The sequence below is a fragment of the Pundamilia nyererei genome, unplaced genomic scaffold, assembly GCF_000239375.1.
Source record: "Pundamilia nyererei isolate P.nyererei 1_Seehausen unplaced genomic scaffold, PunNye1.0 scaffold00139, whole genome shotgun sequence".
Lineage (NCBI taxonomy): Eukaryota > Metazoa > Chordata > Actinopteri > Cichliformes > Cichlidae > Pundamilia > Pundamilia nyererei.
In genome coordinates, this window is record NW_005187540.1 from 1352478 (window position 1) to 1372246 (window position 19769).

The following is a 19769-nucleotide window of genomic DNA, read 5'->3' on the forward strand; positions in this document are numbered from 1 at the left end:
CAATATGTCACATATTGACAGTGGCTCACCGATGCCAATGACATAATTACCCAGCTACATTTCTGAAAGAATGCAAAAGCATTGACATATATTTTTCCTACAATAGCCCGACGGGCAGGGCAGAGATAGATTTTGGTAGCCTGACTGGAAGAATCGCTAGCCCCGGGACGTCGGGCTTGTCATGTACATGAAACTGATATTCTATAAATCCACATAAACACATATTTAATTTGACTTCCACTAAACAGTCAAAGAACACACAGCTGAATCACAATAATTTCCCAGCAATTACAACAGTAAGTGAACACATCACGCTTCAAACACGCTCTCAGAAGACAGAGGGTTGAAGTATGAATCACACGCGGTCGGCTCAGGTTTTAGAGGACAGCCGCTCACCTGCCGTCCATCGATGGCGCCTCTCATTTCTTTGAACGTAGCCTCGAACTCACCGATGTAGTCGTGTTTCCCGTTTGAGTCCCAGTCCCATACGGTGCACTGAGTGGACACAAACACAGAAACAGTTATTCCATCCGGATGATCCAAGGCCGGATCCCAGCTTCATCACTGTTCCGTGTCCTGCTATTTACGGCTGTGACCCACAAAGCTTCTGCTCGCTCATTAATTGGATGTTTGCCTTGAACTGAAGGAGATCATTTCAGACTGAACCTGTGTTTTTGTTCTTGTTGTTTATAGGTCACAGCTTGTTCGGCAAATCGAAACACAGAAGCAGTTCAGCCCGGAGCTGAGGTGTGAGCGGTGCATGGCAGGAGGAGGTCTGTCCAAACCTCCACATCAAATAGGATTTCCTGTATTCACATGATTGTGTTTCTGGTTTATTTCAGCACGCTGTGGTTTCTAACGAGTCGACTGCGTCTCTCTGGGCAGCAGAGACTGAAACCACGAGGAGGCATGTAGAGAGAAAGATATTAGTTTGGTGCAGCTTTTAAAAATCATTCACATTCATTGAAACTGTGAAAATAAACTTGAGTAAAACTCAAAGCGAAATATAACAAATGCAGCAGCGGCTCGGTGATGCAATGGAAACAGACACTCGTGTCATTAATATGTAGATTCAGAGCATCGCTGTTAGGATGTGAAATAAATATGAGGATGTGTCGAGCCCGAGTTAAACCTCACTGTACCGCACTTCAAAGAAACGCCCAGCTGGAGGCTTCGTCCACCTGACGAGTCCTCCCAGCGGAGCGAGCGGACAGCTCGCGCTGGCAGCACCGGGACCAGAACGGGAAGTAAACGAGAAGAGACGGCGGACTGAATCCAGGACAGTTTGACAGGGTTCATGAAAAATAGATGGGAGGAGGTGAAGAGGAGCGCTGGCAGTCTGCGAGCCGGAGAGGAAGAGCTGCATGGCTTTACAAACACACACAGTCTCGTGTTCCAGTTCCACTCTGCTGGTTTAATCTTTTCATATATTCATGCAGGAGTTTCACTGAACATTTACTGCGTGTCCCATCCATCTTTGTGAGGACCAATTAGAGTTTCACGAGTCACTGTTTTCCCAGTGCGTGCTCAGAGGCTCTACACAGGAGCTCTGTAATCCTGGAAACACTCGGGAAGTTTGAGGATTTAGAAACGTTCTGACATGTAAAAAGGTTTGACTATGTTTCTGCGTCATCCGTCAGAACGAAGCAGATCGCTGATGCTGATCATGTCAGAGGTCAGACTGACTCCTCCTCAGCAGCTTCTCCAGCTAAACCAACCTGTAGCTGTGGTTCACATCTGTGCCTCAAGCTTCCAGCTGAAAACTGATGAATGCAATTAACAGCAACTAAATCAGGTGATTTTAGCGGCTAAACCTGAAAAAGGAAAGACAAAGCATGGGCCTCGGTCTCCTGATCCAACCAGCTCTTCAGGGAGTCTGAGCTCGTGTCTAGGGCTGAGCCCAGACGCCCTTCAGAGGAAGCTCACCTCCATCATTTGTATGAACCATCTCATTCTTTCGTTCACCAGCCACAGCTCGAGGCCGTTGGTGAGATCTACATCGCTGCCTTCATGCCCACAGCGGGCACTTCACCATCAGAGTTCTTCACACTCAGCTGCAGACCACCAGCGTGAGTCTAAACATGAGCAAATTGAACATCATCATCCACACAAAGCACAGATGAGATCCTCAGCCCACCCGAACCTCAGCTGTGCCCAAATTTCCTGAGCGTTAATGTCGTGAAAGAGTGGGCGATGGAGTCGAAGGAGGTCCAAGCAGACCAGCTCCCCGCTCTTTAAAAGTACCACGTGTGGTTGTCTTCTGCAGGTTTAACTCATTGACCTACTCCCAGTTAGACACGACTGCAGAACCTGTGCAACAAATGAGCCGTTCTACTGTCTGGGCCATGAGCACCTTCGTCATCAGAAGATCAGGAACATCCTCAGAAACAGGTACAAACCCTCCTGTGGGCTCAGAGGACGTCTCACAGTGGAGGACTGTGGAAAAGCTGAATTTCCTGATGAATCTCAGGGATTAGTGACAGAAACAGAAGACGATACAACCCCACATCAAACCCACACAGACTCAAATCTGACCATCCTTCAGAGACATCCTCCACCCTCTGTTTTGATCTCTGAGAAGGATTCGCCCTGCGGCAGTAATGAGCCCAAACACTCGTCGAATCTTTGAAGAACTACTCGACTTTGGTAAAAACGTGTCTGTGTTTGCTGAAGGGATGAGTCGCAAACATCTGGAGTCAAGTGTGCGAGCAAATTAGATCAGTGTGGGTAAATCTGCATCTGCTTTTATATGCACACGTTACTGTGAGCCTGATTATTTCTGGGTGTAAATGTGTGTGTGTCCTTCCCTCCTCATTATACTGAAGATCAGCAGCAGCAGAGATGGCAGCAGCTGTGTAAAAACCTCCTCTTCGCACAAATTAGCAGAGCCATCCGGGATTAAAGAGAGGAAAAGGGATCGCAGCGCTTTCTATTCATCTACCTGAGAGGCGACACGCTGAGAGTTTTAATGAGCTGTCGCACTCACGGCTTCATTCACTCAGCTGCATTAGCAGCTCAGAGGATGCATCACCCAAATCCTGAGACCTGTGATGTCCTGTCTCGGAGAGCAGCCTCACCTTTAACGTCGATAACCGGGAGCCGGTGTCACGCAACAATAATGCGAGCTGTTCCTGCTCGCTTTCTCATCCTGCTGATCTTAAATGTTTTCGTCCTGAGTTTGCAGATAACTCATCTTTAGTATTTCTTCTTTCTTCAGCATTTTGGATCATTTTCTGCTGCTTTGTTGTAAAATCACTCATTCTTTCTAGGTGTGTCAAATATCTTCACATCTGTACTAAAATAAAACTGTGGCGTGGGTGTGGTCTCTGGCCGGCTGCAGAGGAGGGGTGACACAGCGAGCTCTCAGGGCGGCGCAGGGGCGGGGTGAACAGGTGTGCTGGGAAGTGAACGTGACTCTTTATATGTTCACAGTGACAGTCGGAGGGGAGTGTCTGTGTCCCACTGTAAAGAAGTGCTGTCACCACGTCCGTGCACCTACGCGATGCTATCGAGCCTTCGGCTCAGATGCTGCTGAGCATTTTTCAACGCGACTTGAACAACTTGTGTCCAGTCCCTCTGAGTCGTCCTCCGTAGACGGATTACTCTCTCATCTGGACTCTGTTGTTGCACCTCTAAGACTCAGGCAGTGTAAACCCAAGGCCAGTCCTTGGCTAACCGATTTTACTTGAGCCATTAGAAGAGACTGTAGGAGATGTGAAAGGCGATGGAAAAAGGACCGGCTCTACGTCTCTCTGGAAGCTCTTAAGACGAGCTGGAAAGCTTATCAGAGGGCAGCAAAGACCGCCAAAAACTCCTATTTTTCTCAACTTATTGCTGTTAATTCACATAACCCTCGTGTTCTGTATAATACCATAAATTCTGTACTGAACGCAGAGGATCGTGTTCTTTTGCAGTCTTCTGAGGTTATGTGTGATAGGCTTCTTAATTTCTTTGTGGATAAGGTTGCCAGTTTGAGACCCTCCACTGTTGACCCGGCTGTGCATGTTTAAAGTTGCTTATTTCTTTCCAACCAATTGTTCTACCTGAACTCGAGAAGCTTGTGTTAACTGCTAACCCGTGTAGTTCCCTGAATGATGTCGCTCACCCCCGTTTTCTGAAAGAGGTGTTTCCTACTGTTGGACCACATATTCGGAACCTAATTAATACCAGCCTCTTGTCAGGTCAAGTACCAAGCGCGTTTAAGCATGCAGTTATTCATCCCTAACTTAAGAAGCCAGGCTCAGATATTTCAGTTCAGTCAAATTTTAGACCCATCTCTAAACTTCCTTTTCTGAGTAAGATCTTGGAAAAGGTTGTTCACACTCAGCTGATGGATTATCTAAACAACTCTCAGATGTTTGAAGTTTTTCAGTCTGACTTTAAGCTGTTTAATAGCACAGAGACATCTCTCATAAAGGTTATGAACAATATTCTGGTAACGACAGACTGTGGTAAACACGTAGTGCTTATACTACTAGATATGACTGCTGCATTCGACACAGTGGATCACGACCTGCTGATCTCTCGATTACAGCTTTGTGTGGGCATTTCTGGCTTGGCACTCCTGTGGATAAAATCATATCTGTCAAACAGCAGCTTCTGTGTTAAGTTGGGCTCATCATCGTCCTCTGTGGCCCCTCTGCCGTGGGGGGTACCACAGGGATCTATTCTTGGGCCATTACTGTTTTCATCTCCTGCCACTGGGTGCAATCTTTCATAAACACAAAGTCTCATTTCATCTATATGCTGATGATTGCCAGCTTTATTTTCCTTTCAGTCGTTCTGATAGCTCCCCACTTAGACTCCTGCTTGATTGCCTTAGTGATGTTAAGTCATGGATGCTCTAAACTTTTTAAATTTTAACGAACGTAAAACAGAAGTAATTCTGTTCGGCCCGAATTGTTCCTCTGATATCCCTGATGTTGACCTTGCTGCTCTGACCCTTCACCTGAAGAGCTCGATTACCAATCTTGGGTTAAAAATCGACTCTGCACTTACCTTTGATGGCCACGTGAATGGGGTGGTGAAATCGTCATTCTATCATCTCAGGCGTCTGTCGAAGGTTAAACCTTTTCTTTCAAGGCGTGACTTGGAGACTGGTATCCACGCTTTTATAACCTCACGCTTGGATTATTGCAACTCCCTTTTAACAGGGGTTGGACCGGGCACTCTGACACACCTGCAACTAGTCCAGAATGCTGCGGCACGGTTTTTATCTGGTAGAAGGACATTTGAGCACATTACTCCGGTTCTGGCCTCCCTGCACTGGCTTCCAATTGAATTTAGGATTCATTTTAAAGTTCTTTTATTGGTTTTTAAATCTTTAAATGGTCTGGCACCTGCGTATCTGTCTGATTTGCTGAAGCCCTATGTCCCCACTCGTTCGCTCCGGTCAGCTGAGCAGCTGTTGCTCTCAGTCCCCAAATCAGGGCTGAAACTGAGGAGACCGAGCGTTCTCTATCGTGGCTCCTAAGCTTTGGAATAATCTTCCTCTTCACATTAGGCGATCGACATCAGTGCTGGTTTTTAAATCCAGATTGAAAACGCATTTTTATTCACTGGCTTTTGACTCAGTGGTTGACTGACTTGTATTTTATTGTTTTCGCTATGTTTGTTATTTTATGATATTTATTATTCTTATGGGATCTATTATGTTTCTATTGTTCACCACTTTGGTCAGCCTTGTGTGTTTTTAAAGTGCTATATAAATAAACTATGATGATGATGATAATGATGTGTCTTGTTTGTGTGTAAAGGGTCCAACTTCACAAAAACGTTTTTAACATTAAGTTAGGGGGGAAGTGCCGGGGATTCCCATGATGCACTTCTTCTTCACTCACTGTGTGTTAACAGACCTCTCTGAATCATATCTGTTATTAACCTCTGTCTCTCTTCCACAGCATGTCTTTATCCTGTCTTCCTTCTCTCACCCCAACCAATCACAGCAGATGGCCCCGCCCCTCCCTGAGCCTGGTTCTGCTGGAGGTTTCTTCCTGTTAAAAGGGAGTTTTTCCTTCCCACTGTCGCCAAAGTGCTGCTCATAGGGGGTCATATGATTGTTGGGTTTTTCTCTGTATGTACTATTGTAGGGTCGACCTTACAATGTAAAGCACCTTGAGGCGACTGTTGCTGTGATTTGGCGCTGTGTAAATAAAGTGGAATTGAATTGAAGTTAGGACTCAAGATGTTATAATACAGGGTATAAGTTATTGTGCAGCTATAGCTTGCCTAATGAACAGCACTGTGCAAGAATCTTGAGCCAAGTCTCACTTCTCTATCTGTTGTAAGAAAAATGAACAGCAGGTGCAGCGATTTAATGAAACGTGTTTGTACAATTCTAACAACCTTCATCTATCTATGCTTCCACAGACGGTGTGTTTGGATCATTGTCACGGTGAAAAATGAAGCTGCTGTCAATCAGATGTTTCCAGATGTTACTGCATCTGGTGGCTCAACACCTGACTATTCTTTTCAGCATCTGTAATTCTATGAATTTTGATAAGATCTCTAATGCTACTGGCAAATGAGACGTGTCACGAGACATGAAGTGCTTAAGTAGAGTATCTTGATGCATGCTCAGCTGACTGCATGTTTCCCTAACCTTATAAAAAGTTCATTCAGTGGTGCAAATGTGCTGTTCATAAGGTTGGAAACCTGCAGCCAGCTGAGCCTGAAACATTCCTCCCACTGAAACGTCCAGATGAACAGAATCAACCTTTTGGGACTTAAGTAGATCAGAGAAGCACTATATAAGAATTGGTTCATTTACCATACATACTGATGATGATTTGAACCAAGAATGCCTTTCCTCCCACTTCTCTTCACTAAGAATGGCTTCATGACAGGCGCTCTTCCTCTGAGAACATTTCTGATGGGTGAACAGTGAACAGCAGATGAATCTCCTCAGTCCTGTGTGAGGTCTTTGCTGAATTTTTCACAAGAACATGAATGTTAGATGTTGTTCCTATTATCTAGATAGTTTTTAGCCCTCCCACGCCCCCCTTTGCCTTTTGTCCAGCAGACACACCGTGCTGAGATACGCCACATTTTCAGCTAACAGAAATCTGGGAATCACCCTGTTGGTGCAAAAACTCTGTGTGGGCGTCACAGTGGTGAAGCGCTGCCTGTGATACGTCGCCCAGCCGACGACTGCTCTTCTGTCTTTTGGCTAAAGGCACTAAAATGTAATTAGCAGGAAGTTAGCTAGTGTGGCCAGTCTCTGCATCGTACCAGCTCGGGTGGATTTTCACTGCAGCTGTAAACAGATAATTACAACACTGAGCTTTATCCAGGTGTTTGGAGCTATGAGACACAGGGCTGTTCATGTAACAGAAACCTCCCCCACATCTGTGTTCACCTCACAGGAAAAATAAAACATTAATATCAGAGCAGCATTTTAATTTGAAAGGTTTTCTTCTCGATGATGGATGTTTAGGCGCAGTAACTGGGCCTCGGCGCTAAATGAGCTTTTAGAAGCAGCAGGTTTTCAGCCTGAAGCAGAACAACATGAAGCAAACAGCCTGCTTCAGTCTGCTAAAGCTGCCGATGACAGTTATTCATCACCTTTATTTGTCTCCTTTTAGGAACCCATTAAATGATATCCAGCAGCTATAAGCCTGCCTCTGTCTGACCCCATTTAATAAAGTCCATCTCTATTGGTCTCTGTGCAGCTTTAACCTGACAGCCGCACAGGCTCTGATGAAAATGGCTTCAGGTAACGATAACAAACCTCCACTCGGACGGGATTCATGTCAGCAGGTGAATTTTAATATTACCTGCCTGTTTGCTGATCTCAAGAGTTATTCTCAGCTCCTCCCCAGCTGTAAGGATTACACCTGAGAGTACTTCCTGTTTTTCAGTGCACTGGCTCCTCCTCCTGTTTCTCATTAATAGCAGATTGTGTTATCAGTGTTTGGGCATCGTAGCAGTTTTTCTTGATCAATCTGAGAACAGTGCGATCGCTTTTATTTTGAAAGTCTTGCTGGAGGATCGCAGCTCAGTTCTAACAAGTAAAGACACAAACAGCCTGCCTGCTGCCCCTCGGTAAGCTTCCAGAATTCGCCCACTAAGAAGAAAGCAGGGTTTTAGTGAGGGAGGTCTTAAACGTGGCTGCGATTTATGCAGACAGTGAAATCCCCGTGTGCGTGGAGTAGATCAGATTTAAAGTCGACGTTTCCATTTTATCTGCTCAGCTTTTTAAAAGTGTTTTGCCATAATTTGACCCTCGGCGCCTCGTCTGTATTAGCTGGCTCTTTTTTCTTACTTTGAAATCTTTTTTTTATAAATTCCTGCATTTTCTAAACTGCAGTTTGCTGAACTTTAATTTGAATCAGAAGAGGTAACAGAAATGTGGAGGTAAGTCATAGTGGCTGTGAGCGCACATCATGCTTTTAATGTGAAACAGTCAGTCAAAACAATGTTTTGTTGTAAAAGTAAACCGGTTCTCCTCCCGGCTGAACCAGCCAGAGGCCAGCGAGCAGCAGGAGCTGATTAAACCGCCAGCTGTGAAATTAGTGGGTAGCCCGCTGTACCACCTGAGCCGGCTCCCTCCTCCTGTCTTAACTTTACCATCAACATGTCCAACAGTAATTTCCAACGGCGCAGTTGTAATATTTGCTTACGTGTGATTGACACCTTAAGGAAACATCTCGCTGTTTAAAAACGCTCTGGTTTGTAATTCTGTGTCATCCATGTAACTCACTCCTCCACCGTCCCACCGCTGCAGGCGCCTCTCCAAAAACTGTGTGTGAAGTGTGACGGCTGTGGGAGGTTTAGCAGAGACGGAACAACCGCACGCAAGATTGCTGGACAGGAGGGAGGAAATATTCAGGGGGAAACTCATTTAAAGTTGTTCACTTATCAGAAAACACTTGGGATTATAATGTCATAAATTAGCAGAAATTGTATCTATTCTTTGCTTTGTATCTCGTTCCAGCTCCAACATTCAAATGGAGATACCCGGACCTCGTCTCCTCACAGTTATCATCTCTCCAGCAGGGCCCGGGTCTCCTCACAGGAGCTGCTGAACATGCCTGAAACATCTCCTTCCTCCTGGAAACACCTCACTCAGACCCTGAAGCACGTGAAAGGGCTCCTTTCTACGTGGAAGAGCAGCGGCTCTACTCTGAGATCCTCGTGAAATTAAAGAAATTAGAACCACAAACTGTAAACTTTGGAATTACACCGTATTACAAAAAGGTTTCTATTAAAACACATTTATATTTTCTGCAGGGAGTAAGCTGGAACTGGAAGCACAGGCTGCCCTCTGATCACAGGAGCCCTCCCCCAGTCTGCAGCAATCTAAAATTCATCATTTCCTTGGATCCATTTCCCCTCGGGACATCCCGCTGTCCTGCTGCTGATCATTTCACTGGAGGTGGCTGACCTCCTCAAACCTCATCTCTGTGCTGCTGACAGGGGTCCAGCCTCTGGCCCCCATGAATGATTGAAGGAAATTCGGGCCAAAAATGGTGGATAGTGAATAGAGGGCAGGAAGAGCGATGATGGATGTGTTCCTCTGGAGTCACTCGGCTCTGTCAGGTAAAAACCTCCCGTCTCTGGGACAAACGGAGCCGTAGTTTCAGGTTACAAGCAACAGAAAAGATGCTGGAGACTCGGTGAAGCAGTCGATGCAAAGTTAGTTTGGAAATGTGCAAAAATTCCAGCAGTCAATAAAACTCGAATAAACAAAGAATGAAAGTTTTGCTTCCCTGCTGACTGAAGTTTGACCTGCTGCTGCAGCCAATCAGACGTCTGCATTTAGACTGGAGCCACAACATCCATCGACTGACACAAGAGACAGCAGACTGTGTGCACTTGCAACCTGTGAGGACATGACAAGTGTGCACAGGGTCGCAGCACAGGGACGAACTCAGCAGTGGAAGTAAAAGCAGCTCTGACTGCAGCCACATGGAGACATTTATAAAAATAGGTTTTTGTCCTTTCATCAGCTGTCAGAAGATCAAAGTCTGGCTTTATGATGAAACATCTCCCAGGACTCTTTGCTCCATGTGTAGTCTCGACGTCGGGTCCAGACAAACAATGAGAAGGAAAAATCACTCAGTGATAACTGTCTGTTTTCCTGTCTGTGTGGGCTGTATCCCAGGATCCGTCCTCGGAGGCGGCGCTTCCATCATCTCGCCTGCGCCTCATTCAATCAGCAGGACGGTTTTTAAACCAGCACTTCCTTCCAGTCCTCCCCAGTTTGTCCTGCTGCCTTTGGCGTTCCACCGGATTCACCTCCTGCTGTGTTCACTCTTTGGTGCTGCTTCAGTTTGCTTTCTCCTCTACAGTCTGCCCAATGATCAGCTCGATTACCTGCCTGCCCTCCTGCCTGTCATATCATGCCCTCAGGGGAACAGGACCCCCACATCTCAACGTGTTATCTCCCCACATACGACAGTCTCATGGACACCTCCCTCAGATCAAGACTGTCTAAACCTGCCAAGTTTCCGTTCTGTCGCTCTCTTTGTGCCTCCCCGTGATTAATCAGTTCCTGGCCTCGATCTCCCACGGTCCCCTGCCCTGTGTCGCTTCTACTCGTGTAAATTCTTGTGTTAACCTTGAATCTAATTTCTGTGAATAAATTCTTGTAAATAGTTCATCGTGTGTTTGAGCAGTGGCTGCTACCTCCGTGCAGAGGCTGATAATCGGCGTCTGTCTTGTGTCAGTGACGGATTTAATGCGACATGACCATCAAACAGCAGCCGCTTTCTGAAACATCAGATACATATCAGATTCAGCACCACATACCAAAGTGACCCAGGTTGGATTTGAAAATATCGGATTTGTGCCGTTCACCCTGTCATAGCACGATCGGATAGATGGATCGCAGAGGGTCAGAAAAGTCGGATTTGCAGTGTGAACGTAGCCTTCTCCATCTATCTGTCCATCCTGCCTTAAGGGAATTGTTGCTGTTCAGCACTGATGTGTCAGTTTCCGTCTCGCAGTGTGATGTGTGATCATAGTTGGATGAAATCCTACAATCCTCCTTGACTTCCTCTGAGGTTCAATTTTTTCTTTGTCTATATGAAAGTGCGGGTTAGAGCTGGGCGATAGAACGATAACATATGTGTTGCGAAATAACTTTTTCTCGATAGAAAAATTAAACTATTGCGATAGGCCTCATCGCGCTTGTCCTCTTAAAAAAAAAAAAGAACAGCCAATCCAAATTAAGTAGCGCAGAGCCGAACCAATCACAGCCGCAGCGTCACATCACGTGACTTGTTACGTACAGCACAAGTGCCAAGCCGCACGTGTGTATTTGTTTGGGAAGCAGCCAGCCGCCGTACCGCCCGGTAATGGAGGAAATGAGTGCGTTACCGAAGAGAAAACAGATGATGGTTCCAATGCCGATATTGACAAAAGTTAGTCAGTTTTGTCTGTTCTTCTGTAAAACAAACTAAGATTTATTTTTAGAATTAATATTTTGTTTCTAAGTGGAATTGACAGTTTAGTCTGTTTCATTTGTTCTGTTTTGAAACTTAAACGCTTTAGCGGCTGCCTTTTGTGTAGTTTGCAATATTTGCCTTTATTTATCTGAAAAAGTCTCGTGTTCCTTAAGTACATCTACCCTGTTGAACTTATTATGGGAAATAAATATTTAAATAAAAACAAGCTGCTGATTATTTCACATTTTACTTGTGAGCAACGGCACATTTAAATCTTACAAATATAGTTATTTGGCTTATATCGTGATGGATATCGTTATCGCCTGAAATGAAAAAAACATATCGTGATATGAAAAAATCTCATATCGCCCAGCTCTAGTGCAGGTGAACCAAAAATCATCAATAAGCTCCTTTTGTGATGGTCAGAGGCCTGAAGAGAATCCAGCTCACTCAACACTAATTAGCATCAATTTGCCTCATTTTATAGACTTTACATATAACTGTTAAAACTTCAAAGGACAGATTGTCACTTTGTTTGTGGTCAGGGTCATGACCTTTGGTTTGCTTGCAGAGCGGATGAACAGCAGAGCGTCTAATGACTTTGATGTTTCTCCAAATCGAGTTCAGTTTCAGCAAAATGTGCAAAAACTGTTGTTTTAACACCATTTAACTGTCAGTGAAAGGTCTCTGGAAATGATGTTCGCAGGTTTCTGTGTTCTGCTTGTTCCTGAGTGGGTTCCTCCCACAGCCCAGTGGCTGTGAGGAATAAGGAGCTGTGGGAATGTGTGTGTGGTGGACTGTGATCTTTAGTCAAAGTGTGTGTGCGTGTGTGTGTGTGAGTACCTGCAGTTTGCGTTCATGGTCTCCGCTGCAGAGCGAGTTGAGGGAAACTTTGAAGGTTTTCCACACAGGATTGAGATTATTCATGACGGTCTGAGAGAGACAAACACAGAGCAAGGTCAGGTCTAAAAACAGCTCGCGCTGCGTCTCAGCGGAGCGCTGCGTCCTGCAGCATCCTGCTGCGTCCTGCAGCATCCTGCTGCGTCCTGCTGCATCCTGCTGCGTCCTGCTGCATCCTGCTGCGTCCTAAACGGTGTAAACCTGCAGCAGCTCTGAGGAGAACCGCTGGCTGAAAGGAGTCATCCTCGCTTTTCCAGCCTGGTGTGTTTCCTGGAAGTGTGTGTTGTGTTAATTAAAACGATGCTTTAACACATTTTTCTTCCATCTTTGGCTCATTTAAGTCTGCCTGGATTTCATTTTACTCACAGGTGTAAGAGAAACGCTCTCCTCGTGTTTCCATGCCACTAAGAGCGATAAGGTCAGAGACTTCCTTAAATGTGCAAACAGACGGCTGACTGCAAGAAAGAAACTTTTTGGTACTGAGGGCTTGCTCCAAACTGATTGGTGGAAACCCTCCCTGCCCAGCAGCTGGCCAATCAGCAGCTTTTATAGGGCCATTGGTTATGTCGAACCCTGCTCTCCAGCTTTATAATAACCACGCAGGGTGAAGCAGCTGGGAGCTGGAAGCAGCTGTCAACTTGTTGCATGACCTTCTACGATCATGTGATGGAAGCACAGCCTCCATCCAGGGAAACTTGTTGCCTGACAGCGGCCTGCTTTTTTCACACTGAGCCGCAGGCAAGGAGCTAAATTGGAGACGGGAGGAAGTAATCAGAAAGGATGTCCCTGCTGTCAGCTGGGGAGGACTGTTGCTCTGTGGGACCTGTTGAAAAATCTCAATGTGCTGACGGATGAGAGGAATCCAAGCTGTGCAGCTACAGCTAACGACTCAGCAGCTTACATATATATAAACAAAACTGCATTGACTGACAGCTTTAATGCTCTCAGAAGCAAGTTTCTCTCTTTCGAGTATATGTTGTCTTTTCCAACTCTCCGTCCGCCTGAATCCCACCGAGGGAGGTGGAGAGTGCAAAGCTTGCATGACCCAAAGAGACACAGCAGACACACAGAAGGCTGAAAATCAGATCAACACAATGAGTCAGCCAAGAAATACCTCTGGGGGAACATTCACCTACCAGGTCACCAAAGTCCATCTAAGCAAAGTCGTAGAAACAAGTTAAAGTTGAACTCACTGTTCACATGAAGAACCATGAACCAGATTATAAAACATGACTTTTATGACACCAAAACTAACCACGAAGCATTATTATTATTAATAATAGTAAACAAGTGGACTGCTGTATTCCACTGTTTTTGATAGGATGATGTGTTGAATCCAGTTTGAATAATTCAGCCTTTAATGTTAACGGTGGTGTTTGTGTGAGTGGAGGACGCGAGTGTGTCGATGTGTGTTTGTACCTCCGTTCTGTAGACGAGCTGCAGCGTGGCGTCATCGTTCAGTCTGTGGATCTCCAGGAACGGATCCGATTTACTGAAGAAGTCCTAAAAGTACAAACGCAGAGTTCACGGCAAACACCAGAGACACAGTCGGGACATCCAGTCTGATCATGTTCATACTGGCTTTACATGCAGCGCCCCCTGGTGTTTGTCCACAGTCTGTTTCCAAACCAGCACAGACTGGATATAAAAGATGGACGTAGCCACCAGATGGTTTGTGGACATTTTGGATCCTTGAGTTTAGAGTTGTTGCTGTCACATGTTGGTTTATTGGAGCTAAAATGAGCACGAGGCTAACAATATCAGCTAACCATAGCTAGCTTAGTCAGCAAGCTGAATCCACGGTCATGGATCGGAAAGCTAAAGCTGCACATTATCTGTGTAATGTGATTACATTAACATGCTCCAGGGCACAACAACATTCAGACGTCTCAGTGTCGGGACCCATCTGTCAGGCAAAGAGGCCACGCCCACAATAATAAACAGGTAAGTTATAAAAACCTGGTTTGGTTCAGTGAAGTTTTAATAAGTTTTTGTGATATTAGACGTTTTTGGTTCCTGTTTTCACTTCTTAGTTGTTGTTCTAGTGATGAGGTTCAGTTTTACCAATATCATTCTGATCAGTAGTGTTAGTGATAGATTGTGTTGTGATTTTCTGGTTATTCTGGTGTTTCTGTGTTTTCTGCCTCTGTCGTTGTGTTTGGTGTGCAGCTGTCTCTGCTTTACTTTGATAGTTGGCTGATGTCCTGTTTTGGATTGGACTTCCTGTATGTAATTATATTGATTATTTTCCCCTGTTCAAAAAAAAAGAAATCACATTATGAATGTTTAAAGGTTTAAATAATCGTAATAATTAAAACTCCTTTGTCTGTTTTCCTCTGCGGAGTTTCTGTCTTCTGGATTTTTACTGACATCTTCAGACTTGGATCAGTTTTTAAATGCATCTTGTTTCTTTTCTTTGTTTTTAGTTTGCTTTAACATGAAACATTTTAAAATCTGCTGACAGATGATTGTGTTGCGTTATGAACGTAACCACTGAGTAATGCTTTCATTCAGTAAGTACAGAAAGCGTCAGCGACTCTCAGGCTTGTGATGTTTACCCTGTCGCTGTGATCATTACTTCACTGATGCTGTGGTTACACTCTGTGGCGTGGGTTTCAGAGCCCGCCATGCCTGAGACTCCTGCAGTGACTGATGACTCCCACTCATGTTCACGGTGGCTGTTTGAATGCTAGCCCTGTGAGCTCTGAGTACTGTAACCCCACACAATGCTATCAGGATGTGTCATTTCTCATTAATGCAAAACACTGATACATGCATCGAAAACTATTTATGTTTTTTACTTTTCATCATTTAACCTAAACTAAAAAGGTCTTCCTGTGACCGTGTGGTGTATGGGGCAGATGTACTATAACTACTTAGAGTACACTTAGCTTTCTAAAGTTCTGTTTGTTGTTGTATTTATATTATGTACTTTGAAACGCTGCAGCTGAGCTGGTGCAGATGTTCTGCAAACTGCTGAAAAAGAAGCCAATACCTGCAATTCCTCTAACATCCACCAGAGGCTCCAGCAGTGAGTCCGTCCCCATAGTCCCCCATGTTTAAAAATTGCAGCAGAAGTAAACTTTATGGAGACTTTCCCCATTTATAACAGTTCGCAGAGAGTGGTGAGGTCCTCCAACTTGATAATTCAGTCACTTTAATAGGAAGGTTTCCGCAGGTGGAGCCTCGTCCAATCCTATGAGTACTTAAACTGGACATAATGTGTCCTGTAGGAGGCTTTTAATGTATTTATCTTACAAACATTATAATTCTTAAATCCTACAATTTTGTATTTTGGAGTTGAATCTTATTCAGTGGTTTTATTTTTTAGTTATTTTGCACTAATTAGCGAAGCATCTGTGCGTTGCATCAATAAATAAATAAGCAGCTTGCTAATCAAGCTAACTAGCATTAGACGATAAATTCGCATGTCACTGAGGTAACGTCTGACATAAAAAAACATAAACTAAACAGAGCCGCAGCCCAAACACTGCCCATGCCCTTCTTACCTTATTATAGAATTTAATTAAAATTCTATTTACAAAAAAAATCAACCAAACAAACAAACAAAAGAATTGAAAAGTGACATTTATTAAATTGTTGGACAAAATAAAGAGAAAGACATTCAGGAGGTAAGTGGGGGGTCCTGGTCCAGGTGCAGTTTTTACCTTATCATCCAGCTTCCTGGCGCTGAAGGAGAGCTCGATGTAGTCGTCGTTGCCCGTCAGCTCCTCTGCTGTGATCTGAAAGCACATTTTCCCTTTGATAAGAGCCTCATTATGAAACCAGGGTGCAGCCATCAACTCAACAACAAACTCTGAATATTCAGATCAGACTCTGTGAGATCAAACGAGCCACCCTGCTCTGGGAGCTCCTCCAAAACAATGAGCAACTTTTAGCATCAAAGTCAAGGAAATGTAAAGCAAAAGGCTGAAAGTGCTCAGTCAGGCTAATGGGGAAAGTGCGCGCGCTGCTGCAGATGAAAACGCAGCACGTGGAGAATCAGAAAAACAACGTTCTGGAGTTTAATGCTTACAGACACACAGGGAAACCTTTACAGGTTAAAGCTGCGACTTCCAGCATTTCCTGATGCGGGCAGCGTTGTCACTGTCCCGCTGCATAAACCCAGACGTAGTTATAAAAAAGTGTGGCTATACGGCCTGTTGTCATGGTAACGTGATGCTGCCACACCTGGGCGGCAGGTTTAGTGCAGAACAGCAGAAGGTTTCTGATGACAGCCGCTCTGCAGACGCAGCTTCTGCTTCTAAGAAGTGAAGCTAAGTGTACACATGCATTACTGCTAGTGACCAGCAGGGGGCGACTCCAATGACTGCAGGAACGTGTGACTGTATAACAGGCGTAGTAAGCCGTTTTCTCAGGAGTTTCAGTCATTCGTTTCAAATCCTCTTTATGCATAAAGCACCAACAGAGTTTCAGGGTCCGACTTTCTTTTCTTACATAATAAGTTTGTGCACCGGAGTGACTCCAGCTCCTCGTTTAGCATACAGCTGATCAGACTGTGGGTGGAGCCATGTGATGTCATGGTCTCGGGGCTTTGTATTTTTGAATCCTGGTTTCATTGTTGTTTGACTGATGTGGAGTTGTTGAGTTTTGGTTTCCGTTTTCAGACCTCTCACCCGTCTGTCCGTGCCTGCCTGTGTGCTACTTCCTGAGGAGTAAACTATGAAGTTTCACAGCTTTCTTTGTGTGAGCTGCTCTGAAACATCCAGTCAGTGATGATGCTGTCTCTGCTTCAGTCACATAAAAAGGCAGTTTGGCACTCATTCCTCTTCCTCTACAGAAAACGAATCATCTGAGCATCGACTGCTTCATCAGACGCTCTCAGAGGAACGGCTGAGATGAGCATAAAGTCTAACCTGGTGGAAGGCGGCACTCGTGCTGCACACAGTCCAGTTCACTGTTATTTATTTAGCAGCAGATCATACCAGCTGTCACCTCGAGGTGCTTTGCACTGTAAGGTGAAGAGAACATAACATGCTCCAGACCAGGACGTGTTCAGCATACGTTGCCATGGTGATTTAAAGAGCCGCACGTCCCTGACGCTACATTGCTCTCCAACACAGGTTGAAGGTTACGTTGTCTTTCCTGTTTTCCCATCCTTACCGACCACCTGCTCCACCCCTGCTGTCTTCACCTGTCTGAGCTGCTTTCTCTGCTCTGCTGGGTTTTGTGGATTTGTTCAGTTTTGAATGAGCCAATAAACAGCTCGCCTTCATTTTTACTTGGGCTCACTTCCTGTACTCCACACCAACACTGACATCATGTTCTGGACTGGTTAGTGAAACAGGAAGTGCATATTTTGCATGTCAGGACATAAGACGTCCTTACATGTCTTAGGACAATAAAAAATAACCAACACATGACACATTGTAACATTTTTTAACAAAAGTTAAGTCAAAATGCAGAAACACTGTGAAAAACTAAGCACGGGCTCCCTGCAGCCAGGCAGAGGGACTTAACTTAACTGTTCCTCTGTCAGTGTGAGCTCCTCTGTAAATGTTTGTTGGTCTGAATCATTCGGATGTGTTAACAGTTCCAAGGAGGAAAGACTTTAGCGATGATCTCAGAGAAGCAGATGTTGATGCCCGTCCATGTGGGAACGCTTAGAAAGCCAAGTATTTGAAGTTAACGTGCCAGACGTCTGAGGAGTGGACATCACAGCAAATTCACCCCGAGGTCAAAACACACAATGCTCAAAACAAACAGACGTTTTTGCATCTTAGTGGGGACATCGGACATCTACACACTGCTTTCCTTAGTCTGTATCTCTCTGCCACTTTCAGCAGTTTGTGGAAAATTCTGACGCGAGTGTTGAGCTTCTGCCAGGATAAACAGACGTGAGGAGAGCAGTTTGTCTGAAAGCATCACTACAGTTCCTGAGCAGCTGCACCTCAGCAGCTTCTAGCTGGATAAAGCACGACGCAGCCCGAGCACAGCCAGCAATGCAGCGTGCATTCTGACCGTCAGCGTAAGTCAAATCCAGCTGTAAACATGAAAAAGGCCCAACAACATAATCCCTGCAAAATTAATTAAGACGACATATTACGAGGCAGATAAACAAACAGCTGAGCAAATTGAACCCACAGACTGAAAGCATCACAGCTCATTTCCTGGGCAGTGTGAAATATGTTGTTTGACTAATGAGGAAGAGACGCATTTATAGACCAACATCAGGCTAACAAGGCCTCCAATCAACTGAATAACTCACCAGTCCTGATAAAACCAGAGATCTCAAACCTGATGAACATTTATCATAAACGTCGGTTTCCTGCTGAATCGCTGACATGTTTACATGGTGACGGATGGCATTCAGACAACAGCTGATCACAGATCACACGTGGAGAGATGTCACATCGCTACACACATGCAAACAACACAAACACACCGTTTATCTTCATGAAAACACAGAGTTCATCTGCAGACGGAAAGAAGAGGAAACAGGGGAAGAGGATAGGAGGGGGAAAAGGAGACAGGACAGAAGGGGACAGGATCAAAAGGAGGGAGGGGCGAAGGAAACGCAACCAAAGCTTTAATTTTCTGTAACTGCAGCTTCTTCCTGCACTGAAATCCCTTTGAAATAAATCCCCATGAAGCATTTCATGTGTGCACAGAGGTGAAGAGGAACATCAGAGGGGGATTTTCCAGCTGTGAATTTGGGGATAAATAAAGGAGCAAATCTGTGTGAGGAGCAGACGCCGGCCGTCCTCGGTCCAGCTGAGAGGATCCCTGCTATCAGAGCTGCGACCAGAACAACAATGAAAATCCCCGTCTGATGGAGGCTTTAATGTCTGGCAGTCACGAAGTGTAAACGGCACAGAAACAAACTTTAAATTCACAGAGAGGAAAGAGCTGACAGAGAAAAACCCCGTGAGAGGAGGAGGAGACGTATGGGCTCAAAATGTGGTCATAAATATTTTGTACTTGTAAATCAGTTTCGTATGTGTGAAAAGAATTTGTGCGTGGACTTAGCCAAAAAAAAACCTGCAAGTTACAAGTACGAATTTTGACCCTATTTTTCTTCCTTTCATCTGATTGGTCAATGTCATGTCAATCACAAATGTAACGATCTGCTGGGCTCTGTGGGTTTTTGCAGCAGCTCTACCTCCACTAGATGCACCTGTAGTTTCTATCTCTGACTTTATGTCCTCTACAAGAGCTTGTTTTTTTTGCTGGTTCTTCAAATGTTCAATAAAAACATCTATGCTAATTCATAACGAAGAAAGCTTTGTAATGAAGGCTACGTCCACACGTACCCGGGTATTTTTGAAAACGCAGATTTTTCTATGCGTTCGCAACTTCCGTCCGCACGTAAACGGCGTTCTCGGTCACTGAAAACGGAGATTTTTAAAAACTCCGGCCAGGGTGGAGATTTTTGAAAACTCAGTTTTTGCGTTTACGTGTGGACGAGAAAAATGGAAAAAAAACGCAGCGTCAAAGATGTGCGCCTTTTGTGACGTC

At 44.8% G+C, this 19769-nt stretch overlaps 1 protein-coding gene across 1 annotated transcript in view; it reads right to left on the reverse strand.

The window, feature by feature from the left end:
• Nucleotides 1–19769, reverse strand: part of cpne4a (copine IVa) — a 102755-nt gene that overhangs the window by 37370 nt on the left and 45616 nt on the right. The window contains exons 4-7 of the mRNA XM_005744196.1: nt 15959–16033; nt 13710–13793; nt 12234–12323; nt 397–495 (exon numbers count right to left, since the gene is read on the reverse strand). Coding sequence (XP_005744253.1) covers nt 397–495; nt 12234–12323; nt 13710–13793; nt 15959–16033 — 348 coding nt within the window. The remainder of the gene's footprint in view (nt 1–396; nt 496–12233; nt 12324–13709; nt 13794–15958; nt 16034–19769) is intronic.